Genomic DNA, 24326 nt, shown 5'->3' on the forward strand with positions numbered 1-24326 from the left:
GTTTGCTCTAACATCAGCTTGGATTGACTTCACACAGTAGGTTGTATGGTCACCAGGTGAAGCCAGTATAAAAAAAGTAGACAAAGACATAGTCGTGTATCTGTTTGTGATAGAAAATTAGACAAAAGGAAAGCCGTGTGTGTATGTGTGCGTTCAGTCAAGCTAACAACAAAGACAGAGAATATTGTATGTAATGTTTGTGTTGTGTATGTATTGTATGTATGTTGTGTGTCCATGTGCACGTAAGTTCCTTGGCCGGCACGTTCATGTGTTTTTATGTGTGTGTTGCAGTGTCCAGAACAGCAACAGAAGCAGTGCTAGTACACCCCTGAGGCTTCAGGCCCAGCACCAGAGCACAGAGGTCCTTCATCCCTGTCACTGTCTGTAAACAACAGCTCGTCCCAGCGGCCTGCCCTATGCTATTTCTGGCCTTTCCTGACATCTTTCAAAGACTCAAAACTAACTGAGAAGTAAGTAAGTAAATCTGAACAACTCCGTGCAAAGAAGTGAAAGTTTAGTCGAAGACCTGAAAAGGGATTCATTGCTCCCCAGTTATGGATAGCGGTGTCAAAGCGGAGTTCGAAACATCTGTGTCTGAATCCCAGTAGAACAGTGGTGCTGGTGGTGTTGATGACAGAGTAATTAATTGTCTAATAATGATGCATAGCTCTGTTATAAGAGCAACCTTGTGCAGCGGCTGCCCTTCATCCTCTGATGAAGGATAATCGTTTCTGCAGCTGTTAAAAAATTGTATCCTATCTTTTCCTGTCACAAACTCAATAACATAATCCACAGAACAACATAACCTTGCATAGGTAGAACAGACCATGTGGAAATGTGACATTGGAATATGAGGAGAGACTTATTTCACCACTTACATACTAATTTTACCCTCGTGCTACTAAACCTTTTAATAGGTAAAATAACTAGTATTGATAATGTCCCAGCTGGAGTCTAAAAGGTGTTTTTGTACTAGCATCGGTCACAAATTGTTTTACCTCCACATAGTGTGGTGGACCATGAGATGAGTTGTGATAATTCATTTCTTAACTATCAAGCAGTAGCTGCTCAGCTGCCTTCTATATATACATATACTTCCATGACTCTTCCAGTGAGTGCCTGAAAACCAGTTTGTCCTTTTTGTCCTGAGTGATGCCTGTCCTCCAGGAAGTCAATCATTTTCTTCTCCCTGCTGATTGGAGGTAATTAGGCGAGCAGAGTTTGTAATTGGATAATAAAAGATGCTAATGAGCTGCTGTCCTATTTACTCATACTGTGGCAGTGAATAGGAGGACACGGCTCTGCCACACTTTCCTCACTGCGAAACAACTCTAATAAAAATCGATCCTGAAAGTACATTTCGCAATAATTGAAAGATTTACATGTTGATTATCAAAATATTACCTTTAAATAGTAGGGTTTATGAAGTAGATAGAGTTGCAAATGAATAATTGACCTTATAACACATTTTTTATGATCTGATAATGTCAAATGTGTGCAGCTATAATGGAAACCAGTGTTTGTAGTCATTGTGTTGAATGGATGAATGCATTCATGACTATGTTGCTTGTTGAGTCTTTATATTTTTTGTTTGTTTTGTGCTGATGTCAGTTGTAGGTGCGCTCAGTTTAGGCTGCATGATGTTCGTGCCCATCTTCAGTGTGTGCTTCATTCAGAAGTGCTTTGACAAAAACTTGAAAGTTATTTATTGTAACAACCTTCATAAAAAAAGAGCCATTTTCTGAATCTCATTTCACTCGGACACAGTCCTCCTCTCTACCTTTGCCGTGCTCCTGGCCCTCCATTGTCCAGGCCTTGATATTGACAAGGTTGACATCAGAGGAGAGCCCTGACACTGGGTGAGTTAGGACTGCCAGCTGTTAGCAATCAAGTCTATTTTGAAGTCAGGGACACATGGACCCCCAGGCCCAAAGCAGCAACTAGCGCAACCCCTCGCCACCCCCCCCCACCCCAAGTCCAGCCTACAACCTCCAAGCCCCCTGGTCCCACAGATAGCCAGCACAGCTGTATTGGTTCCAGATGTTGCAAGACTGCAGCAAGGGCCCTTTACCTAAGAGGACCCCAAAAATTATGACAGACCTGCACAGAGAATGGTAATGCAACAAAAAACAATAACACAAACACTGAGCAAAAATTATGTTTCACCACCAAAGCAACACGCTGAATGCATCTGTTGTCAGGTTCTAAATAACATTTCATTTTTTAACATTTAAATCTTTTATGTAATTTTCTCAAACTCTTGCCCTTGACAGAGGAGAAACTGCATATTGGGATAGAGAAAGCACAGCCACTGCAGACTGCTTTTAGAGAATAAGATCAATGCTGTTTAACATTAGATATTGGGTCTCTGTTTCCTGGAAGGTGTAGCTGTCATCACAAATATTGGCCTGAATACTAAAGAGTCTAATCTTTATGGTCTTTATGGTCCATCAGGCTGGCTGAGTAGGAAGTCCTGAGAAGACAACATGGAGAAAATGACTCATGATCATTAGATGACGTTTGCAGCTGAGACTAGCGAGTAAGCAAATCTAAAATCTAAAAATCTAAAAAGGAACTAATGGAAACTCCTCAGGTTCTATGGAAGGAAATGATCAAATCTTAGCAGCTGCATTGTTTCTGTGTTGGAGAGGTCAATCAAAACTCTCAGGAAATTGGATCTGACAGGTGGAATGTCCTGGTAAAATATCTTGGCCTACCCCCTCTCATGTGACTGAAATGTTATCACTGAATAAATAAAAGGATAAACAGCTTTATAGGAGAATAAACAGATTTCTGTTCAAGAATAACTGAAACCGAGGTGTCACTGTGAGAATGACAGCAGAATCTGCTACTGATGGAAACAGACAAAATGTCTCTACAAAGCCAGACTTACTTCATGTTGGGTTGTCTGCAGATGATCATGTGTGATCTTGCTACATTGGAACCTAATTTCAAACAGACCCCTGAACATATTGAAGCCAGGCAGGTTTTATACAGGTCTTTAGCTCCCTCATGTGGTCTGAGAAAATGTAAAAGCAGATGAATGACCTGATTGTGCCACGAATCCACTCAGATTAGACTCTGACAAATAAAGCTACATTTGCCTGAAATTTTTTTTTAGGGAGGATTAATTTTGTTGCAAAACTACATCAAAATATATGGATTTAGTGAAAAGTACTCTGTGATTAATTTACTGAGCTCAGTCTGGGGACGCTGTGCTTTAATTCCAGCAGAGTGGATTTTAAAATTATCATGTGCAATACGGAACAGGATGAGAAGTATTTACACTGTTATAAAACACAGCACACATTTAGACAACCATAAAATACCTACAAATAGAAAAATGTTACAACTAACAAACCTCAGGCGGCAAATCTGTAACTGAACTGTGACATATTAAACACTTTAGTGACCCCTGGTGGCTCCAGTTGGGAAACACTGAAGAGAAATATTCCCTGAATAGGAAATATGTGCCCCAACAAAGAAAAGATTCAAGATTCAAAGGGTTTATTGTCATTTGCACAGTAAGGAAACAGGTTTCCCTGTACAATGAAATTCTTACTTTGCTCTTCACCCAGAATGCCATACAAAACGTTGTAAGTAAATAAAATAGATAATAGTATTTACAAAATATTAATAAGAGCATAAGTGAAAAAAAAAAGTTACACAAAATATAAACTGTACTGATATATACAACTCAGCTGTTGTGCAAATTCAGCTGAGAGTGAAGACTGTGCAAAAGAACTGTTATGTGAACAGTGCAGTATGTGTGCAGTTATTAAGGTGCAGAACAGTAATAAATAATAACAGTAATAAATAATAACAGTCAGTATGTGAAAGATAAAGAGAAAATAAATTCATGTATTTTACATTGAAGGCAGTTACATGGACAGCAGTGCTCCATTCTTTATCAGATTAAGACACAGGTGGAAAGCAGCAACTTTTCCATGAAACATTTATCTGCTGAAAAAAAAAGCAAATATGAGCAAAGCATCTTTTTTATTTTATTTTTTCTGTTATTTTATGTTTGCGGCTGAGCTCCAGGTGGAGAAGAAGAAAGACAAGGTTCTCCAAGAAGAACTGAGTAGACTCAGAGCTTCATACCAAGAGCTCAGCCAAAGTTATGAAGCTGTTGTCCTCACAGCCAGGCAGCAGGCTGACAATGTTCAGCGTGATAGAGCCTGCTCTCAGCTGAAAACTTGAGTGCTGAGAATGACCTCCTTCGTAAAAAGATGGCAGAGGAGCTCAAGAAAGCACAATATTTAACCATTTAACTGGTCTCATTTCATACTGGTATACTGTACTGAGGCAGAATGGCACCATCTAGTGTTGACAGCGCAGTCACTTTCTGCACAGTCATTCATACTGTCCAGACAGACTCCTGTCAATACATTTTCATATGAAACCAGCATTTTGATATTGTGGCAGGGCAAGGTGGAGGAAATTTAAACTTTTTAAAACGTTGTTGTTTCCCCTTTAACCCTGAATTGCATTTAATAAGCTCATCATAAGTTTTTACATGCTAAACCTTAATTTATAACTGGTAATTAATCCATCAAATAAATCAAGTACAAATTAGAAGAAGAGCGTAGCATGAAATTGAGATGTTGAAGTTAAATACAACAACAACAACTGGATTCATCCAGAAGTTATAAAGTGGACTCAGATGTTATGAGGTTATAATGTGCACAGAAGGCGTGGAAGGAGAAGGTGGAGGCAGGGGAGAGGTATGAATTGTTATATCTTCATACTTAGCTGCCAGAAAACAAAACACTACAAGCAATAGAGGCCCCGAAGAGTGAAACCAAAACCCACCACTTAGGTAAAAATACAGAACAGCATTGAAAAGTATCGGCCTCGATGTTTTCCGTCAGTGAACACCGTTGGGAAGATGTCCGACTTGAAGGCACTGCCATCTGCAGATATGGTATCATGTGTCTCAGAAGACTTACTGGAAGTTACAGCGCCTAGTGAAATGAGTCAACATCACTCCGCCTACGTCTCCTTCTGTGGAAGTTTACCATGCCCACCGGACTCAGTTGTAGTTTCTGTTTTAAATGCAATATATGAATGCCCATCGAATTATGAGCTCTATTTGAGGCGATTGTTTCAGTCTTGAAGTGGAAAAGGCCGCATGCTTTCTTAGCTACTGTGTAATCAGTAAAAATGAAACTAACAAGAGAGAATCGCTCTACATGCAAATATAAGCAAAAGACCAGACAGGATGCACATTTGGACCAAAAGCATGTTGTAGTTTAGTCTGCTTTGCAGGGATACTCCCACATCCACAGTCATATTGTTTAACCGCAGAGTCTTGCCGTGGTCCACGTTACCTACAGTAACTTGATCATGTGTGAACTTGAACGTGAGGGCAGGAAATAAAGCGCGCTCCTCCGTTTAGTGGCACATCGTGCGTAACAGGGAAGTGAGCCTAACCTACTTTCTGCGTTGTTAAAAGTTGTCCGTGCCCCGTGTCAACCGCTCGGCGATCAAAACTTAATTTGTCTTCGGTTAAAACGGCTGTAGTGTGTCCAGCTTTTATGGGTCAACGTCGGCGTTGAACTGGGTGATGATGGGACGAAATGTTCAGTAGGATATTCGGACAGGCGGAGTACTTATGAGACAGAAGAGGAGGAAGAGGCGACGGACCATAGCACATTTCAATGTTTTGAAATCTCCATTTCACTAAAGGTGAGAGTACATGTAGTTTCTGTTTGTTTTTTTAATTGTTCAAGTATTTCTGTACTAAATAGTTGAACCTGCATTTGATGAGGCCTTGACAGCTGTGAGAACGGTGCATTATAAATTTTTTGGGTTGTCTGCGTCTCTGTCACGTTTAAAAAAAAAAAAAAAAAGGCTGACGCAGGATGTGTGTCGGCCTGAAATACAGGCCGTCACACTTTAATGCAGGTCATTAAAATGAGTATGTCCAGGTTTTTTTTTCCACCGTCTCCAAGTAAAACTAGGCTTCAGCTGTGCCTTTAATCATTGTTTTGTTTTTCATGAAATGTAGGAGAGTTATGTAATGAACGAGGCAACTGCAATTGTCTTGATCAATTTAGTCCCTCCCTCCATGCTCTGAGTCCCAGCAAGCAGTTTTCTTTGATCTACTGTACTGTTCCTAGAAATTCTTTTTTTTGTTGTTGTTGCACTAACGGTTTAATCTAATCGATTCACCCAAGCACTGATGGGATCGATTAGATTTTAATAGTGTTATATCAGATCATAGCTCTCAAAATAAAAATAACAGATAATGCATTTTATATCCCAGACAAACACAAACAGTACAATATGTAGCTGCACTGAATGCCAATGTGAAAGTTTAGCTAACTCTGTATGACTGTATTTAATGTGGATATCATGCATCCTGCGTATAAAAGTGAGGTGTTTATACCAACAAGTTAGCAAGTCAGGGCAGCGGTGACACTCCGTGTTCGCAAGTGTGTAACTTTCATTGTATTATACATACACACAGTGGGATGCACAAGCTTGACACTTTCCCACTCAAGTAAATGGTAAAGTGACTGTTGTATGTTCTGTATAGAGTCTGTATATTCTCAGAGTTATAAAACTCAGACTGGCAGTAGTCCAGTTTTGAGGTATCAGGGCAACATCAGATACATGTGTAACTTAATTTTCTGGCCACCAGAACCAGTGCATGACAATGAGCAGCTATTACCAAGAAGTTGAGATGGGTGATGACCTGCCTCAGTGAGAACTCCAGCTGCTTCTGCAGCACAAGTGTCTGAGTGTTGACATAAGGCTAAGCCAGCCAATAGGACCATGGCCACACACTCCTGTGAGGACAGAATCTGCAGTGAAAACGTTTAATATTACAAAATATTTGAACAATGGCGAAGGCTTGAAATTATCACTCATATTCGCAACTGGTTTCCCAAATCACTCTGCAGTCCTTGAAGAATCCATTCTGAGTCCTTGCCGCTACTGTGCTGTACCTCCCACACACCATGAAACAGCAGTAGGGAAGCCTTTCACTTTCTCTTTGAAATCTCATCAAATCAAATAGTTTGATTGGTATGAATGTTGAGGCTGGACTTTTCAGATGATTGAATTTTTTGAAGAACTTAATCATCTATATATTCATTAAAAATCTACAGTACATGTACGACACCTGCACTAGCAGAAAACACGGAAAGATAATTATGGTCTCAGAGGTTTTCATATTTGTGTAGTTTATTTACCATTACCACATATCATTGTGTTTACTATTGTTTCTATCTTAACTTCATATATAATATTTAATGCATGTCTGTATAGGAGGAGGAACCCCTCCTCTGTTGCTCTTCTTAGGCTTCTTCTTTTTTAAACTTGTTAAAGTTTTTTTTATTATGGTGCAGTGGTTTGCACTGTCACCTCACAGTCTGGGCTCCTCTGGGCAGAGTTTACATCTTCTCCCTGTGCCTGTGTGGGTTTTCTCTGGGTTTCCTCCCACAATCCCAAAAATATGCACATTAGGTCAGTTGGCTACTCTGCATTGCCCCTAGGTGTGAGTGTGTGCGTGTGTCGGCCCTGCAACTGACTGGCGACCAGTCCAGGGTGTACCCTGCCTCTCGCCCGTACTCAGCTGGGATAGGCTCCAGCCCCCCCACGACCCTGACAGATCAAATGATATAGAAGATGGATGGATGGATGGTTGCATTGTCCAGCTTCCAACTTGAGAATCTAATTTGTTGCTTTGGGCAAGTTGACTTGATCTGAGGTGTTTACACTGCCAGGGGAGTACATCTGGTGATCTAGCCCACAAAATTTAGAGAAGTTTATCTTTACTTATCTGATAAAGTCTATGCATTTGGGCTTTTAAGACTTGGTCTGTTTGGTTATTAAACTGGTGGTTTAGGAAGTGAAAACATTAAAGTGAGTGCACAGCCCTTTGTCCGGTGGCAGCCAGGTTTCTAATAGTTGGCTGTATTCATTGCCAAGGTTTTAAGGTGTTATTGTTAGCTAGAGGAGAGAAATGCTGCAAGGAAAAAATAACAATTGGGTTTGTGTTGTGTGTCATTATTTTCTGGTCCTCCTGGACGCACCTTGGTGATAGAGCGTATCAAGGGTGTGCTTCTCAATGGTGATTATTAGGAATGCAAGCAGGGTGCTGTACTTTCCTTGGTTCCCTTAAAGCAGTTTTACAAAATTCTACCTTTACCTCATCTGTATTTGCAAATTAAAATCTATATTGTATTGATATTCATGAACACCATGAAAGGCTTTTGTTTTAGTAATTGCTCACTTTAACAGGGCTGCAGCTGTCTAAATTTACTATCTGAGAAGCTAGAAACAGCAAATATGTTGACACTTTTACTTAAAAAATGGCTAACTGATTATTTGTTTATGAAAATAGTTGCCAATCAATGTTTAGTCGATCGACTGATAAATTGACAAATCGTTGCAGGTTCACACCTGAGTAGCTTCTGTCAGCCGGATGTTATGGCTTCATCTAAGGAGTATTTTCATCGTCACAGCTTTTTCTTTTCTTTTTTTTTTTTTGTATTTGATCAGTCAGTTAATTCTTTGGTCGAACAAAATGTCAGAAAATAATCACAAGTTTCCAAAACCAAAGGTGATGTCTTCAACTGTCCCCAACCCAAAAGGTTTTTGCTTAAAACATAATTTGAACCATGAATTGATTATCATAAACACTGTCAACTCATATTCTGTTGCTTGACTGACTTACTAATAAACTAATTGTTTTAGCTCTAAATTGAATAATTTATCTCTTAAATTCTTCGTCTATTAAATATTAAACTGGATATCTGGGTTTGGGACTGTTAGTTGGAGAAACCGAGTTGTTTGAAGACTTCTCCTTTTGTTTTGGGATATTGTGATGGGTGTTTTTCCTTTATTTTCTGACATTTAATGGAGAAGATCAGCAAAGGGGGAAGTCAGATGACGCTGTATATAGGGCAACAGATTTCACTTTGGGAGGAGGATGGGCCACCAAAGCAAGAAAAAGCAGCCTCTTTGGTTGTTTAGGTTGGAGGACTTTCCCCACGTTATTGTCAGATAATGACAGTGGAAAATGACCAGTACTAATTTATGCAGTGACATCAGCTACACAATGTGACATGAATTTTCCACAACGTATAACATATTATCATATATTGTGTTGTTTTTTCTTTCCTTCTCGAATCCTTAACCAGGTACAGTGGTGAATACATCTGTTTCTTCCCACTTTATTCTGTGCATTGAGAGTCTGTTGAAGATGTAAGGTCACTTTTTTTATTACTCAATTTATGCTGCCTAAGACATTTTTTCAAATTATTTTAATCTGTATTAATAATTAATAATTACTTCTATTTGTTAACGATGGAATACTTTGACACATCTGGAAACCCACAACTAGATGCAATTGATAGTCTTTAAGAAATATTTTACTCACAAGCTGTGTAGGAGTCCTACATTTGCTGTGACACATTAAACACATATGGGTGTAATAAACAAGATCAAGTTTTTCCATATTTTCAAAATCTTGTCCTGTTCCAGTCTCATGGAGAAAGCTATGGTATGATGGTTAGTAAATTATGTGATTCCAGTCATTAGTTGGAGGTATATCTGGGTCTAGCCACTGTCTAGTAATGGCCTGTCTGCTTGTTGCACTTAAAATCCAAAATAAGTATTGAGTGTCCAATTTAATTAGGGCTTATAGTTGCAGTTCTTTATTGCAAAGCTGTATGAACCTCTAGTCAGAAAGGACTATAATATCGGTTAAACCAGAATTTATGATAAAGATTTTTATCTATGATAATCTTTTGCTTCTTAAAGCTGAGCATGAAGTTACGCATTGTAACTCAAATTCTCCCCTCAGTATTATTATTATTATTATTATTATTATTAGATTACCCCTCCTTCTCATTTTTTTATGTACCATGAGTGAATGTACTTTGTTGTGGTTGCCTGTTACGTTCAGAGATGTCTGTATAGATTTAATTGGAATAATAAGCTTCCATAACAAGCCAGAGTGGAATATTATTCAAGTTCTTTTGTTTATTGTCCTTCACTAACTGCTCAGTATGATGCTGGATGTTCCATCTGATTTTTTGGGAACAAAATCAGGGTCAAAACTTCCTCATTGCTTTATCATTGATTTATACTGGCAGAGAGATCTGTGGATTTCCAAATTCGAAACCTCAGTTACATCTTGAATTAGAAACTCTGGTCTGCCACAAAATTCTATAAACAATTTGCCTATTTTAGACATCACAGTAGAAACAGTCAGGGAACATGGGGAGAGAGAGGGGGAAGATGTTACGTGAGTTGAGCTGGAGTTGTTGTGAGGCCCTAAACTGGAGATACAGGAAACTTATCTCAAGTGATTTCCGCAGTGGATGTCTCTGGGAAGAGAGAAAAGCTTCGAGGCTTTAGTGTACACCAGGGACCACTTACCAAGTATCTATGTTCATGACTTGCAAGATGAGAGCGAAGATGAAAGTGAAGTCAAAATTAGATCATTTGGTCATTTTGACAAAGTCAGAGTAGTACTGCAGCAATACTGTGGTAGTCATAGTGATATGACATCTCACATTACCCTGATAATTGATGATTAATGTGTGGGTCGTTGGTCGTTGTGGGTGCTGTGACTAGAGGTGATCAGAAAGACTTTCATTATTTGAATAAACACAAGTACCATTGGCATTGACTGGCTCATTCACCAAGGCAGGATAATGTATTGGAGAATACAAAATTGGTGTTGTATGATTTCTCTAACAAGAGAAAGAAACTTCTCTCAGTTTCAGCTGTATGGGGCCTGAATATTTGTGTCTAAGATTGCAGGGCTGATAGGTCAAATACTTGTGACTCACATTAGGTAGTCAGCCAATATTTGAGGACTGTTATATATGAATCCTCAAATATTGACTAAACAACATAGCAAGTACAGCAATCTAAACAAAGGCAACAGCAGAGAAGTCTAAGCTTGGTTATAAATTGTTGCATTAAACCATTAAACTGTGGCCCAAATTGTGCTCTGATTATAATGAGCAGCCAACCAAATATGCCAGAAATGTTTCCTGGACCTTTGCCTGGGTCTCCTGCCTGCTAATGGTAGCGCTGACGTTGTTGGGGGTGGGTGGTAGCTTTAAAGAAGTCCTGGCCCAAAATGCAAACTTAGCTGCAAGAAGGAATGGTAGTGGTAACATGGTAGTGGCGCATGCTGAATCTTGTTGTTTTGGACCCGATCCAGCCAAAACAACAGATGGGGCTTCAGATTACTTTGAAGAACAGATGTACTTTCCAGTCAGACATAGTTTTCTCCTTCCTGTGGTTATTTAGTGCTGAAACCACCCTTGATTGGTTTCACACTGCCAGATCTAATGTAGCTTTCACCTTGTGAGCACTGTCTTTGGAATAATTGTACACATGCTTATCCATGCAAGTAACAAATCAGCAGAAGACCACGTCAGGTCCCACTTCTTTCAGCCAAGAACAGAAATCTGAGGCTGCAGCAGGCTTTCCCATTACACTATAGCTTTCATTAAACTTGATCACATCCAGCTAAGTTAAATGTATTTCAGTGAACATAGCATCAATTCATGCAGAGCACCAAAAGTGTGCTGCCTGATTGGCATTAGCGGCTTTATTCATGCTTCAGTGTCAGTGGCTCATTCATCAGCTTCATGGCTGCTAAACTGACGAGTACAGTACCTCTGTTAAAACTTTTACCTTTATAACCTTGTCATTATTCCACCACTGATATGCTGTGTTTTTGGTTTTGTTGACTTTTCTAAGGTCTAAGTTACATGTAGTGTAAATTCTCATGTAACCGCAATCTTTTCCTAAACCTAACCAAGAGGTTTTTGTGCCTAAATCTAACCAAACCATCAAGGTTTCATAATCGTAACCACGTTTGTTAATGTCACCATGACGAGAAGGTCTGGTGTGCCTGTAGCTGGTACGTTCCAGTGGCGTGTCTCTTATATAAATGCAGGGGTTTTTTTTTTAGCTTTTGTTTGTGTACAGATTAAAGGATGATATTGTTTTAATTAGTGAATTTTAGCAGTGCTGGTAGGTGGAGTTTGTTGCCTTTGGACAGAGCCAAGCTCGTTATCCTCATGCAGAGTTAACCATTAGGTGACACTAGCTTTGTATTTAGCATACAGACATACCAGTGGCATCAATCTCCTCATCTCTCATCTTCAACTTCCAGTACTTCCCAAAATGTCAAACCAATTCTTTAATTCTTTTTTTTCTCAGCAGTGTCCTCATTAATAACAGGATTCCTAGTCCTTGAAAGAGCAAAGCTATTTACTACAAATTTACTACAAATAGTCAGTCCTTGACTGAGCTTGATCGTATTCAGAGGTTTGCACAGTATAAATCGGCCCTTCATTTATGATTCTGTATTTGACAGATGGACAGGGTTTAGTTTTCCCTCACAGCGAAAATGTTTGCTGTAGCTATGTAGTGTCATTCAAATTAGATGACAAAAACTGCCTCATTCACTCTAAGAAGTATTTCACAATGGCCCATTCCTCCAGTATGACTCAACAGTTATGAGTTGCTCAATGTTGCAGACAGAATAGCTTCACTTGCTGTAAGGATTTTCTTGTTTATTTGGCTCTCTTCACACCTTTCACAAGCATGGTGCTTAAACTGGAGAAACTTCATATTGTATCTGTTGAACACCAAATCTGATCAGCAATAAGCAGGAAACTACTTTCCAGTTACAGCACATAATGACACTCAGACAGTTTTCAGATCAAAATGGTCTTCGACATAAGTGATACTGGTGAAATGCTTCACACATTCAGAAGTAGAATGATTAATGGTTTGACCTTCACTTTACGAAATGTGGTGAGTTGTTGTGGTTCTCCGCACGTCAGAAGCCAATAAAGCTTGCAGTATATGCTTTGTTGTTGCCAGCAACACATGTAAGACATCCATCTCTGTTTGGTTCCTTAGTAATTGAAAAATGTAGTAAAATTGAAGAGTCATATATAATGTGATTTTACTCTGACTTTTCTAGCCCTGCTTGATCATGGCCCAGTGGCTACACATGTCCCAGCTGATCCAGTGCCTGTCTGATGACACTGTCAACAACCTCTATCCCCCATCCGCCTTCCCCATTGAAGTCAGACATTTTTTAGCTGAATGGATTGAGAACCAAAGATGGTATACACAAACACATGTGCACACACACATTATGCAAAGACATATGAAATGCTGAAAATTGATCTGATAATCGTGTGCGCAGGCTCATGTGTGGTCCTGTTGTGTGTGCATGTATGGTTGTGTGTATGTTTACATGCACAAATTGTATGCACATGTGCATGTACCTGGGTGTGTATATGCTTGCTCACAGGGATGACTTTGTGCTGGAGAAGGTGGAGCAGGAGAGCCAGGCTCGAGCTCTGTTGGACCAGATCATCAGCATGCTGCAGTCGATTGCTCAGCAGAATGCCAATGTGGTGGACAGGATGAAGCTGATGCAGATCAGCAGGAACATGGTATGTGTCATTCAGAATAAGATTTATATTCCTCCCTGATACCTGACAGGTTTGAATAAGAGTGTGCTATGCCCACATTGAGCTGCTGAGGTTGAATGCAGTTTCTTCAAGCTATTACATAAAAGCCAAACAGTTGCCAGTGGCCGCAGCAGGTTGGAGTGACTGAGACCAGTGACAAAACCAACACTTGTGGGGCAGCATGTGGTGACTGTCTGGCGTCTATGGAAAGAGCTGAGGTTTGTCGGGGAAGTCACTAGATTTGTCACTAGGTGCTTTTTTGAAAAAAAAAACAAAACAAAATAAGTTGCTAAATCTAACAGTGAATGGTAAATCTAGTGACAAAGGTGCAAAGTTGGCAACACTGCATGCAAACACCCCCTTATGATGTAAGAGAAACTGTGCATGTCCATTCATTGTGAAAGAGCAACGGCCAGTGGGGAAACCAGCCACATACATGTGGTGACCACAAAATTAAAAAAAAAAAAAATGAATGGGCCAACGTGCTACAATATGAATGCAGACAAATTTGCCATTTGAAATGTTTTGTTTTCTTTTGAAATCAGCCAAAGTTTACTGAGACGTGTGCTTGCTTTACAGATTGTGTTCCAACAGCAGCCTCTGCAGTTTGGAGTGATGGTCAAGGACATCCTCAGGAAGGAGAGGGTTCTGCTCAGCACAGTAAGATCTTTATTAACAAATACTGCCCATGTTTAGTTTAACTTCACCCTAATTAGCTGTGTGATTATTTGGAAGGGCCTGGTGAGGCTTGTTTTCTGAGTGTATAATATAGGTGACAGTATTGCTCTCTGAAACAGATATCATTACAGATACATAGACCCACAGGAGAGAGGCATAACTATGTCGCAAGCAAAAGTCTTACACCAAAGGACTATAACATCGGTTTACCTAAACAAATGGTGGTATGCTTGGTTGACATTTTTCAAAGAAAATATGATGTGGAATATACTGTTGTATTATTCTGTCTTTTTTTGTTGCTGTATTTCTTCTGGCAATGTGCACTTATATCAGACGTTTTATGTGTGTGAATTTATTCCCCAGTTGAAACAGATCAAGTCAATTTGTTTTCCAGATAATTTTCACTATTATTCTCCTTTTAATAATGGCCGTCTACAGTTCTGACATTAATTTAGTACTGTTCCATGTCTTTAGCCTGCTCAGATCCCCAACCCTCCACAGTACCAACAGTACGCAAGCAGAGAGACATCCTTTCCCAACATGCAGGATGTTGACCACCTAGTTCTGAAGGTACTGGAGGTCCAGGACATCCGACAAAAGATACACCAGCTGCAAGAAGATCTCAACTGGGAGAGACAAAACTATGAGGGTTTACAAGGTGAGACACGCACACGCCCACATAGAAGGCAGGCAAAGAGATTTTCTTCAGAAATTCCCTGCACCATGTTCACTAATCTCTAATTACAACTGGAGCTTATGCAACTACCAACCCATAGAGGCTGAAATTGGAGCGAGGTTATTTTTAATTCCTCTTTTTTCAAAAAGAATGTTACTTTGTGTATTCAGTTATTCATGGTTTAAATTTATTTTCAGTGTAATTTTCTGGGCTTTTTCAGCCATTTCCAATTTTTTTTCAACTTCTTTCAGTTGTCTTTACTCTAGAAACCTATTTAAGTTAAGATTTAGCTTATATTGGGGAAAGAAAGTGTACTTGTACACAACACTGGGCATACTCCGTTTTAAAGCTGAAATGATTCATTTATTAATTGACTGACAGATAAAATGACTCTACTCTACTACAGACTTGGTAATTTATTAATCATTCACCATTTTTCAGTGGCTGTCTGTGAAACTGTGATGTGAAGTTTCAGCAGATTAATCAGAAGTGAAAGTAAACGTTAGTTGCTGCCCTATTCCGCTTTATTGTATATGACTTATGATTTGTTTATATTTAGTTGCAGGACACCTTAGTGACATCAAGGATTAAACCAGTTATGCAATGGAATGTATCATTGAGATCAGCTGAAAAATACAGAAAAAAGTATTACAAATTTACATGTATAGTCTGAATGTGAGTAGCCCACTTATTTTTATATGACGGAATAAAACTGCTACTACCTCCACAGCCACTTTTGCATTTTCCATACTACTCTAACATTTCCAAAATATACTGTAAATGTGACTCCGCTGCCTGTTGGTTGGGTACTGCTCAGCTAGAAATCCCCTGCCCCTCCTACATACTATTTATGGATAAACGTTAATTTGTAAGTAAAAATGGAAAAACAGATCAACATAGAATATTTCAGTGACATACATGAACTATTTTCTATTTTTTAGTATCTTTGAAAATAATTTTTCAATGTACCGTGCAAGTACTGTAGTACTATACATGCCAGCTGTCTTTCTGGTCTTGTTTTGCCTGGCTAGTGTGTCAGGCATGTTCACGTGTTGCTCAGTCTAACCTGTTTTATCTGTCAGGGTTTAGTAATACGTTAGCATTTCTTGTCTTCTGTTACTTGGAATTGTCATTGCAATGTCAAAAATGAGAGGGTAGGTGATTTTACGTCCGTGTCAAAAATAACATCAACAGATGTTTTCTGTTTTTGTTTCTCCATTCACACGCAGCAAAGAAAGCACACTTTTGTATAAAGAAACACAGAGGTATCCTGCAGTGCACAATGGACTCATTATATGAAATTATTTTTCATTTGAACAGGGCCTATCCAACAGAACGGACTGGATCCCGCAAAGTCAGAAATCCAGAAACTCCAGAACCACATCCAGCAGCTGGAGTATAATGTGAAAGCAATGGCCACGGTGAGCTTGGCAACGGCTTATGCTGCCAGAGCCAACATTACTGGCACCTTAGCCTTTTTTTCCTTTTCTTACTTGTTAAGAATTTCTGAAGAAAATGAAGTTGAGCAGTATCAAAACAGTGTAGACAAGCAGCAGAGGAGTTTAAGTTCAAGTAGTTTGATGCTAATTGTCGCAGGTCGCAGGTAAAGGTTTATCAAGTATGTTCCTGGTAGTGGGAAAAATCTGTAGATTCTGTCCACCCCTGTACAATCATTTGCAGCTTTTCTTTATCTGTCAACATCTTTCATTACAAACTTAATCTCTTTGGGTTATTTAAATTTTGTCCAGGCAAAATGAGCAACATGTAGACAATAGATTAAGCTCTCCAGATTTCAGAAGGATGCATTTGTATACATTTTATAGACTAAAAAACATAATAAATTAAAACAATCCATAGAAAATGCAACCTAATTTTAATTTGAAGTAGCTTGAAAATACTTTTGCATGTGTGGAGTAAATAGTATTTCTGTGAATTCTGTGTTGACATTCAGCCACGCGTTTGCCCACGTGTGTCGGTTCAATCTGTTTGGAAATTGGTTGTTGTAGAAGCGTTTCCAGCTGCTCCAGGAGTGTGTGGACTGTCTGGACCAGTGTCAGACCCGACTGATCAGCAGACTGAAGGCGTGGAGGTGGGAGCAGCACAAGGCCACCATCGGACATCCCTTTGACGAAAACCTCAACCCTCTGCAAACTTGGTGAGGGGCAACCCACTCCACTTACTCCCTTTTGGGCTGTCTGCCTCTGCGTTGCATTGCTTTTATCCTGTAAAAATGTGCACCTAATAAACATTATAAGCAAGACAACCTTTGATACTAACATGCTTGTCTCAAACTGATGTTCTATAGATTTGTTTTATGTCCTTTTAAACAGGAAATCCACATTAATACCTTAGTACTGCACACAGCTTTAAAAAGGTCCAAACACTCAAACATGTGACACTTCTACCTTAATAATTAGTTCCATTCCAATTCAAGGGACAGATGCTCAAGTCCACATTTTAATGACCATTTTTCAGTATTGCTTATAGCACCATCAGGTTGAAATTTGTGTTTTGGTGTGAAAATGTCACAATTTTTCTTCACAATTCTTTTTTCCTCTCTAATTGTTGTTATATGTTTTTCTGTTAGGTGTGAGCAGCTGCTCGGGGTGAATGGGAAGCTGAGGCAGGAATTGATGCTGATAGTGGAACCGATGCCAGAGCTCCAGGAAAGGCTGGGGCAACTTCTGCAGGTTCTGATTCAAAGGTAGCACAGTCACATTGTTTTCTTTTTTTAAATATATTTTCAGATCTCCTTTTAAATTGGAGAACTGTGGAACAAAGTATATTCATTTAACTCAAACTATTCCTTTCACCTCAAACTCACCTTTCATACATCTTTTCCTCACTCATGTAACTGATGTCTCTTTCAGCTCTCTTGTAGTGGACAAGCAGCCCCCTCAGGTCATTAAGACTCAGTCAAAGTTCTCCACCACTGTGCGATATCTGCTGGGGGAGAAAGTAGCTCCCGGGAAGCCTGTGGTGCTGAAGGCACAAATCATTAATGAACTGCAGGCCAGGAACCTGGGTAGTGTACCTGGGTGAGTCACATATACACTACGACATGTTGAAGACGTTTCGCCACTCATCCGAGAAACTTCTTCATTTCTGAACTGAAGAAGCCCAGTTGCTTTCAAATTAATCCATAGGCCTCCTTTAAGGTACTTCCTGAATATTATTGTATGTCGGAGGGAAAAACTGACATTGAAACTCTCTGTTGTTTGGCCTGCAGTGATAATGTTGGTGAACTGATCAACAATACAGCCATCCTAGAACACAACACAGCAAGCAAGAGCACATGCGCCACCTTTAGGAATATGGTATGTACTGGTCTTGATTTACCAGCCTAGATTTAGTTCTTGCTCAGTCTTGTTAACAGATGTAAACTCTTACTTTGGTTCAACAGTCCATCAAGAAGATCAAGAGAGCGGACAGAAAGGGATCAGAGTCTGTGACAGAGGAGAAATTTGCCCTCCTGTTCTCCACAGAGATCACCATCACAGGCTGTGACACTCCCTACAGGATACAGGTTTGGCCCTTTTTTTCCATCGTTCTGAATGAATAGCATGAATGACCAGACTGAAACTCAGAACCATGACAGTTGCATCTTATTTTCTCTCATATCATTCATCAGCACACAAGTTTTGTTGGATGATTGCAGCTGTGATACACCGATCTTAAAACTATGTGGTTATATGCAGAAGATTTCACATTTTGTAGAGAACAGGACTATCAACAAACTTCTTTTGTCACAAACTTATTATGTCATTGATCATAGACGATCTCACTCCCGGTTGTTGTCATTGTCCACGGAAGTCAAGACAACAACGCTCTGGCTACCATCATCTGGGACTGTGCTTTTTCTGAACCAGTAAGTGTCAGATTATTCTTTTGTTTTTTTTTTGTTGTTTTTTTTCCTTTTTTTTTTAAACTGCTATTGATTCTTATGTTCTGTCAATTTTTGTTACCTGCTATCAGTGACAAAGCTTGTCTCTCTGTGCTGTTGTGAATACAGTACATTTTAGTCAGCCATCTCATGTGGAATAGATTATTTGATCGTAAAATATGCCCAGCAGTAATATTCATCACTGCCCACAAGCTCAGCACGGCAGGGAGTGAGGAATGTAAGCTACAAAACCTACAGTTGAATTATGGGGTGGAGGTGGGGTCTGGGGAATTTACACAACAACACCCCTTCAACTACCAATCAAGGACTCAGTTGGTTCTTCAACCCTTCAGTGGCCAGTTCAGAGTACTTGGTCTTTTTCCTCTCATAATCTTCTTCAACACCATCTTCCAGTGCTTCTGTCAGTTGCCCAATGTTTGGCTGTTGTGGACCACAAGACCATGTCTTGACACAATGTCTGGGGGGAAACACAAGCTTTTTTCAGAAGTGCATGTCCATTTTCCAATTTTGAGCAACTGCAGAATGATTGAATTCACACTTCATGCGTGAGTATGAACTGTGAGGATAAAGTGGCTGTGTGACCCATCTTGTATTTTGTGTGTGACAAAAGTCATATTTGTGACGAAAGACTTTAGGACATGACACAGCAGGAAAAGCACACGTATATAATAACAGTGCTGACTTAGTTAAATTCAGTTGCTTTGGTCATCTGAAAAGGGCTTACAGTGTAGAATTTTTACATGACAAACACTGTGACTGTATGCTTTAATTGCTATGACCACACTGCTGGAGACTTGAGACTTACAGTAATGTGCACACAAGCTCTGTGGCCTGAATGAGTTTCCTGTTTATTGTTCTTGTTGCTCTCTCAAGTCCAAGTACTTACTGGAAATAGTCTAATGTGGTTTCTAAGAAATAAACTGATTTTTTGAAATGCCTAACCACTCAATACAAATGAACAATGTCTACAATAAGCATTTATGATGATAGTGTGGGTGTACTTTCCTTCTCTCGATCTGTTCTCACTAATAGTTTCTTTTATTCTTATACTAATATTATTATTACTAATATTGTAAATTCATATCAGTGTATTCGCCATGTCAGCCTCTTTGTTGTTATCATCAGGACAGAGTACCATTCGTGGTGCCGGAGCGTGTGCCCTGGAGGATGATGTGCAGCACTCTCAACAGTAAATTCACTGCCGAGGTCCAGACGCAGCACAATCTGGACCACTACAACCAGCACTTCTTGGCCCAGAAGATATTTGACAAGCCAGACTTTGCCGACGACTTCAGCAATATGATGGTCTCCTGGGCCCAGTTTAATAAGGTACACTCGGGTGTATGTCCTCTTAGACAAACACACACACAATGACATACACTCAAATGTCACACTGGCTTTCAATCTTACAGGAGGTTCTCCCGGGTCGACCATTCACTTTCTGGCAGTGGTTTGAGGGAGTAATGGACCTGACCAAGAAGCACCTGAAAACCTACTGGAGCGAAGGGTGAGGAGACTCTACAGCTGTTTCAGTAGTTAATATTAGCAGCCTACTACAGGGTGCAGTAATGACTAGTGTTTGCAATGTATTTGCTCCATCAGGCTGATATTTGGTTTCATTGGGAAGCAGCATCTACACCTGATTCTCAAAGACAGACCCAACGGGACGTTCTTGCTTCGCTTTAGTGACTCTGAGATTGGAGGCATCACCATTGCTTATGTGTCTGCTACAGAGAGTAAGTGTTGGTGTGGCATCAGTTTGAGTTTGATTGTGTTTGGTTTAATATTTTTTTCCCCTCAAACTCCTCTGTTTCGTGTTTGGATTACGATGATGCTGAGGTACACCCTGAAAATTCAGTGCTGACGAGGTCACAAGGGCAGTCATACAGCTTTTATATGTTGTGTAGTAATCCACCTCTGCTAACACTCTTCTGTCTAGACTGTCTATACTGTGCCCATACTGGGTGCAGTGGTTCAATGTTGTATATATTGCTCACGCTGTGTATATTGCCATTTTATTTTTCTATGGTAAATCGCAAGTCTTTATATTTTTGATATTTTTGTATATTCTGGGTGCCTGTATCTATCTCTTTGCTGCTGTGACAGATGCAATTTCCCCATTGTGGGACTAATAAAGGTGTATCTTATCTTATGCTATTTTTATGTAACTTCATTTTTGATAAGTGCAATTTAACTCGTTAAAGTCCCTCATCTTGTGCCTAAATTAAAACAGATTTTGTATTTTTTGATCTTTAAATACATTTGAACATAATTTTTTATTACATTCACCCATTTATTACATTGTTAGACAACCAGGCTTTTTTAAAGGCTGCAACACCATTTATTTTTAAGGTTTCTGTCGCATACGCTGCTGTGCATTTTACCTGGATTATTTTTTATGACAAAAGATTCTTTTTTAAAATGACCAAAGAGGCTTTTATCAAGAGATACATGCGTTACATGCTGTTGTTATTGTAATAGCAGTGTGTTAAAGTTCTGCACAGTGCAGATGTCCTACAGACGGAGCAGTGCATGGTAGAAAGATAAAGTAATAATTACTCTCTCCCTCCCTCCTTTCCTCTCTTTGTCTCTCTCATGCAAACACATGAACTCACACATCAAACATTTTTTTTTCTACTAGATGGGGGCCAGAAAATCCAGAATATCCAGCCCTTCACCAAGCGAGACCTTGAGATCCGTAGCCTTGGTGATCGCATCCGTGACATCAATCACATAACATTCCTGTATCCTGACTTTCCTAAACATGACGTTTTCAAAAAATTCTACTCAGGTAATAAGTCTTTATGCGCACAGAGTCAATTTTATGGTTTTAAGACAACTAATAGATTGAGTTCTTTTTTTTTTCTGCTGTTGTTTGAAACAGAGCCTCAAGCGTCACCCATCGGAGGTTACATCCCTGTGTCACTGCATACTAAAGTCGGACCGTAAGGACGTTTTTATTACAAATTAACTATGTAATGTGATGCACTTGAAGTCATTTTCATTCATTAATGGAAAATGCTGGGAACATGTCGTGTATGTGTGTGTGTGTGTGTGTGTGTGTGTGCAGGGAAGCTGGCTCAGCCACACCCCCACCTGCCATCATGACACCTATGGCTGAGAACCCTCACAGTTCTGGTACCTTCCCCGTGTAAGTGTCACTTCTACACCTTTATCTCTTTCACTTTATCCCCACACCACTATTCCCTGGTGCTGCCCTTAAATCCTCCATTTAAATATTCCAGTGTTTGTGTTTTGCATTGCAGTAGCTGTTGCTGTTGTCTTCCATGTTCAGTTTATTGTCTTGGACTTTGGTGTCTAGCTAACATTTGACATGCAGCATCATCTTCCATAAAGTCTCATAAAATAGAATATCTGAGCATATCAAAGGTAACTCAAATATCTTCTTTACACCAGGACAGCAAAGTTATATTTAAAGACAGCACATGAAATGTATTTGACTACTCTCCCCTGCTGCTTAAATTTTTTTTTTCCTCACATTTTGAGAAAAATCCAGTGTGATACATATGTAGTAGTGATTACTTGACATTAAAAGGTCATGAGTGAAAAATTACACCTTAAAGGTGACCAGGTGATAGCACACATGTTCCTACCGTGTCTTTTTCAGGCATCAGTTCCCGCAGCCCTTCAGCCCAGCAGAGACAATCCCTCAAGAGATAATGGAAAGTGCAACTAGTCCTGATGTGGAGTTCAGCCCTACCCCTCCTGTTTCCTAGTAGGTTTTCTGTCTTCATGTCAGTGCAAAAATTCCATTGCCATGTTGTTAGCTTTTCCAAAAATAGTTTTACACAGTGCTGAGATGGTATTATGTGTATGTCTCTGTTGTCTAGTGCCCAAAGTAACAATATGGAGCTAGATTTGGACAGTCTTCTCCAGACTCTGAATAATTAGGAAGATTTCCTGTTTTTGGAGTGCAAAGCTGACATCAAACACAGACCAGAGTCACCCGTCTGACTGTCACAGGAGGGAAATGTGGCATTTTTTCTTCAGACATTCTTCCTTCACTTCCACCTTCCATCTACAGCTTCATCTGCCTTTGAGTAAAAACTTTTTTGAGACAAATTTGATTTCTCTGGGACTCAAAGTGTTGAGTTGAGCTGGTGAAAGCAGAAGGGCAAGTAAAACTTTTCTTTTTTTAATTTTAATTTTCTCTGTCTTCCCTGGTGGAGGGTTTGTTGATGCTGATTTCTTTGTTTGGTTTGCTTGGAAAATGAGAGGTTTACTGTATAGTTTAAAATGCTTTTCCAGCCATGACCAAACACATGTGATAGCAGACAACGTGATACTTTGAAATGGAAAGGTAAAGGTAACAGGACATCACCAATCAGTGGACAGTGAGATAGTGGATAGTAGAGATTTTTTTTGGCTATAGAAGATATCGCATATTGTTCTTTGTGCTTGTTGCTTTTCTTTTCTTTTTTTGTTTTGGTCATGCTAAGGCAAGCATATTTGAATGGCAGTTCCCTATTGTATATAACTCTTCCTTGTGATTGAAAAGCCTCAGCTATGGTAGGCTACACACTCCATCTTGCAGTAATGCACATTATACATGGTTAATTCTTCATAGCACAGCTATGAGTCAGTCAGTGTTTGTGACTCTAACCTGTTCTGTGGAATAGTGTTCTAATAGTAGGATTAGAACATAAAAAGAACAATAAGCTTTTCCATCACTGTTAAGTGTGAAACTATATCACATTGGACATTTACAATAGAAGTGGTGATAATAATGGTGGCGGGCAGTGCTTATATTATATTTTAGATATATCGGTAAGTATGTTTCAGCTGCCAGTAATTGAGCATAAATGTTAGATTGCATGCTTTAGATTTTTTTTATTTAGATACCCTAATGCACGAAAAAAAATGCTCTGTCTGTGATGCAGTCTTATGTCTTAGTCTTATGTCTCTATATGTCTTCAGTCTTTGGATTGATAGAACTGATTAAAACAGCGAAAGTAAATGATCAGAAGAATATTTCCAAACCATCATTCCTTTTTTATTCTTAGATGGAACCTTTCAAATTAGATGTTATTCTATGTAACTAAATGAGGGTAATTTTGTGTAACCTGTCAATGTGCCATGTCATTGTTTTGTGTTGTTAGAGCTGTGTACTTTTAAAAATGAAAATAACTGTTAGGCATTTTGTACAAAATGAAAAGTAAAGACATAATTAGCTCCGCAGTTAATTGGACACGTTAAACGTCACAGGGTGAAGAACAATATTATTCTGACAGGGGATGCATTACCTTTGCATCGTGGGAGCTCCAAATTTAATTTTTCTCTGATCTTAGCAGCTTTTATTCACATCTTAATGTATATTAAAACCAGTCTTCTCCATAAACTAACTTTTGGATTTTTAAGAAGCTTTGCACTACTTACCATCACTGTCAATGCTGTGCATGTAATAATATAATATAATATTGTGTTGGAAGAAACATGTAGCATGTATGTTTGCCGGATGATAACCTGTTATATCATGTGGAGTGACTTTGCGGTAAATCATCCCCTTGCAAATACTACAGTCCATATAATCGTACAACTATGGTGACCAGTAAAATCTCAGTTTTTCTCAAAA

At 39.3% G+C, this 24326-nt stretch overlaps 1 protein-coding gene across 2 annotated transcripts; it reads left to right on the top strand.

Moving 5' to 3' along the window:
- Positions 1–5374: 5374 nt before the first annotated feature.
- stat6 (signal transducer and activator of transcription 6, interleukin-4 induced) lies at positions 5375–24326 on the top strand. 2 transcript variants are annotated; one of them, XM_041047811.1, is made up of 21 exons: positions 5375–5691; positions 12977–13122; positions 13313–13457; positions 14055–14135; positions 14273–14377; positions 14628–14811; positions 16150–16250; positions 16836–16984; positions 17417–17533; positions 17700–17867; positions 18059–18146; positions 18233–18355; positions 18605–18697; positions 19859–20062; positions 20146–20240; positions 20336–20469; positions 21375–21524; positions 21618–21678; positions 21804–21884; positions 22362–22469; positions 22585–24326. In XM_041047811.1, the coding sequence occupies exons 2-21, from the start codon at positions 12989–12991 to the stop codon at positions 22643–22645; spliced, it is 2382 nt and encodes a 793-aa protein (XP_040903745.1). In that variant the 5' UTR covers positions 5375–5691; positions 12977–12988; the 3' UTR covers positions 22646–24326. The 2 variants fall into 2 exon arrangements, with proteins under 2 accessions (XP_040903745.1, XP_040903753.1); XM_041047819.1 differs by lacking the exon at positions 14273–14377 and having other exon boundaries at positions 5378–5691.

The sequence above is a fragment of the Toxotes jaculatrix genome, chromosome 2 (assembly GCF_017976425.1).
Source record: "Toxotes jaculatrix isolate fToxJac2 chromosome 2, fToxJac2.pri, whole genome shotgun sequence".
Classification (NCBI taxonomy): Eukaryota; Metazoa; Chordata; class Actinopteri; family Toxotidae; genus Toxotes; species Toxotes jaculatrix.

Excerpts from the sequence above, each read along its gene's own strand:
- stat6 (XM_041047811.1), top strand. The coding sequence starts at position 12,989 with ATGGCCCAGTGGCTACACATGTCCCAGCTGATCCAGTGCCTGTCTGAT. Across the intron at positions 20,063-20,145 it reads CCTGGGCCCAGTTTAATAAG|GAGGTTCTCCCGGGTCGACC; the intron begins GTACACTCGGGT and ends TCAATCTTACAG. Across the intron at positions 21,525-21,617 it reads TTTCAAAAAATTCTACTCAG|AGCCTCAAGCGTCACCCATC; the intron begins GTAATAAGTCTT and ends TGTTTGAAACAG.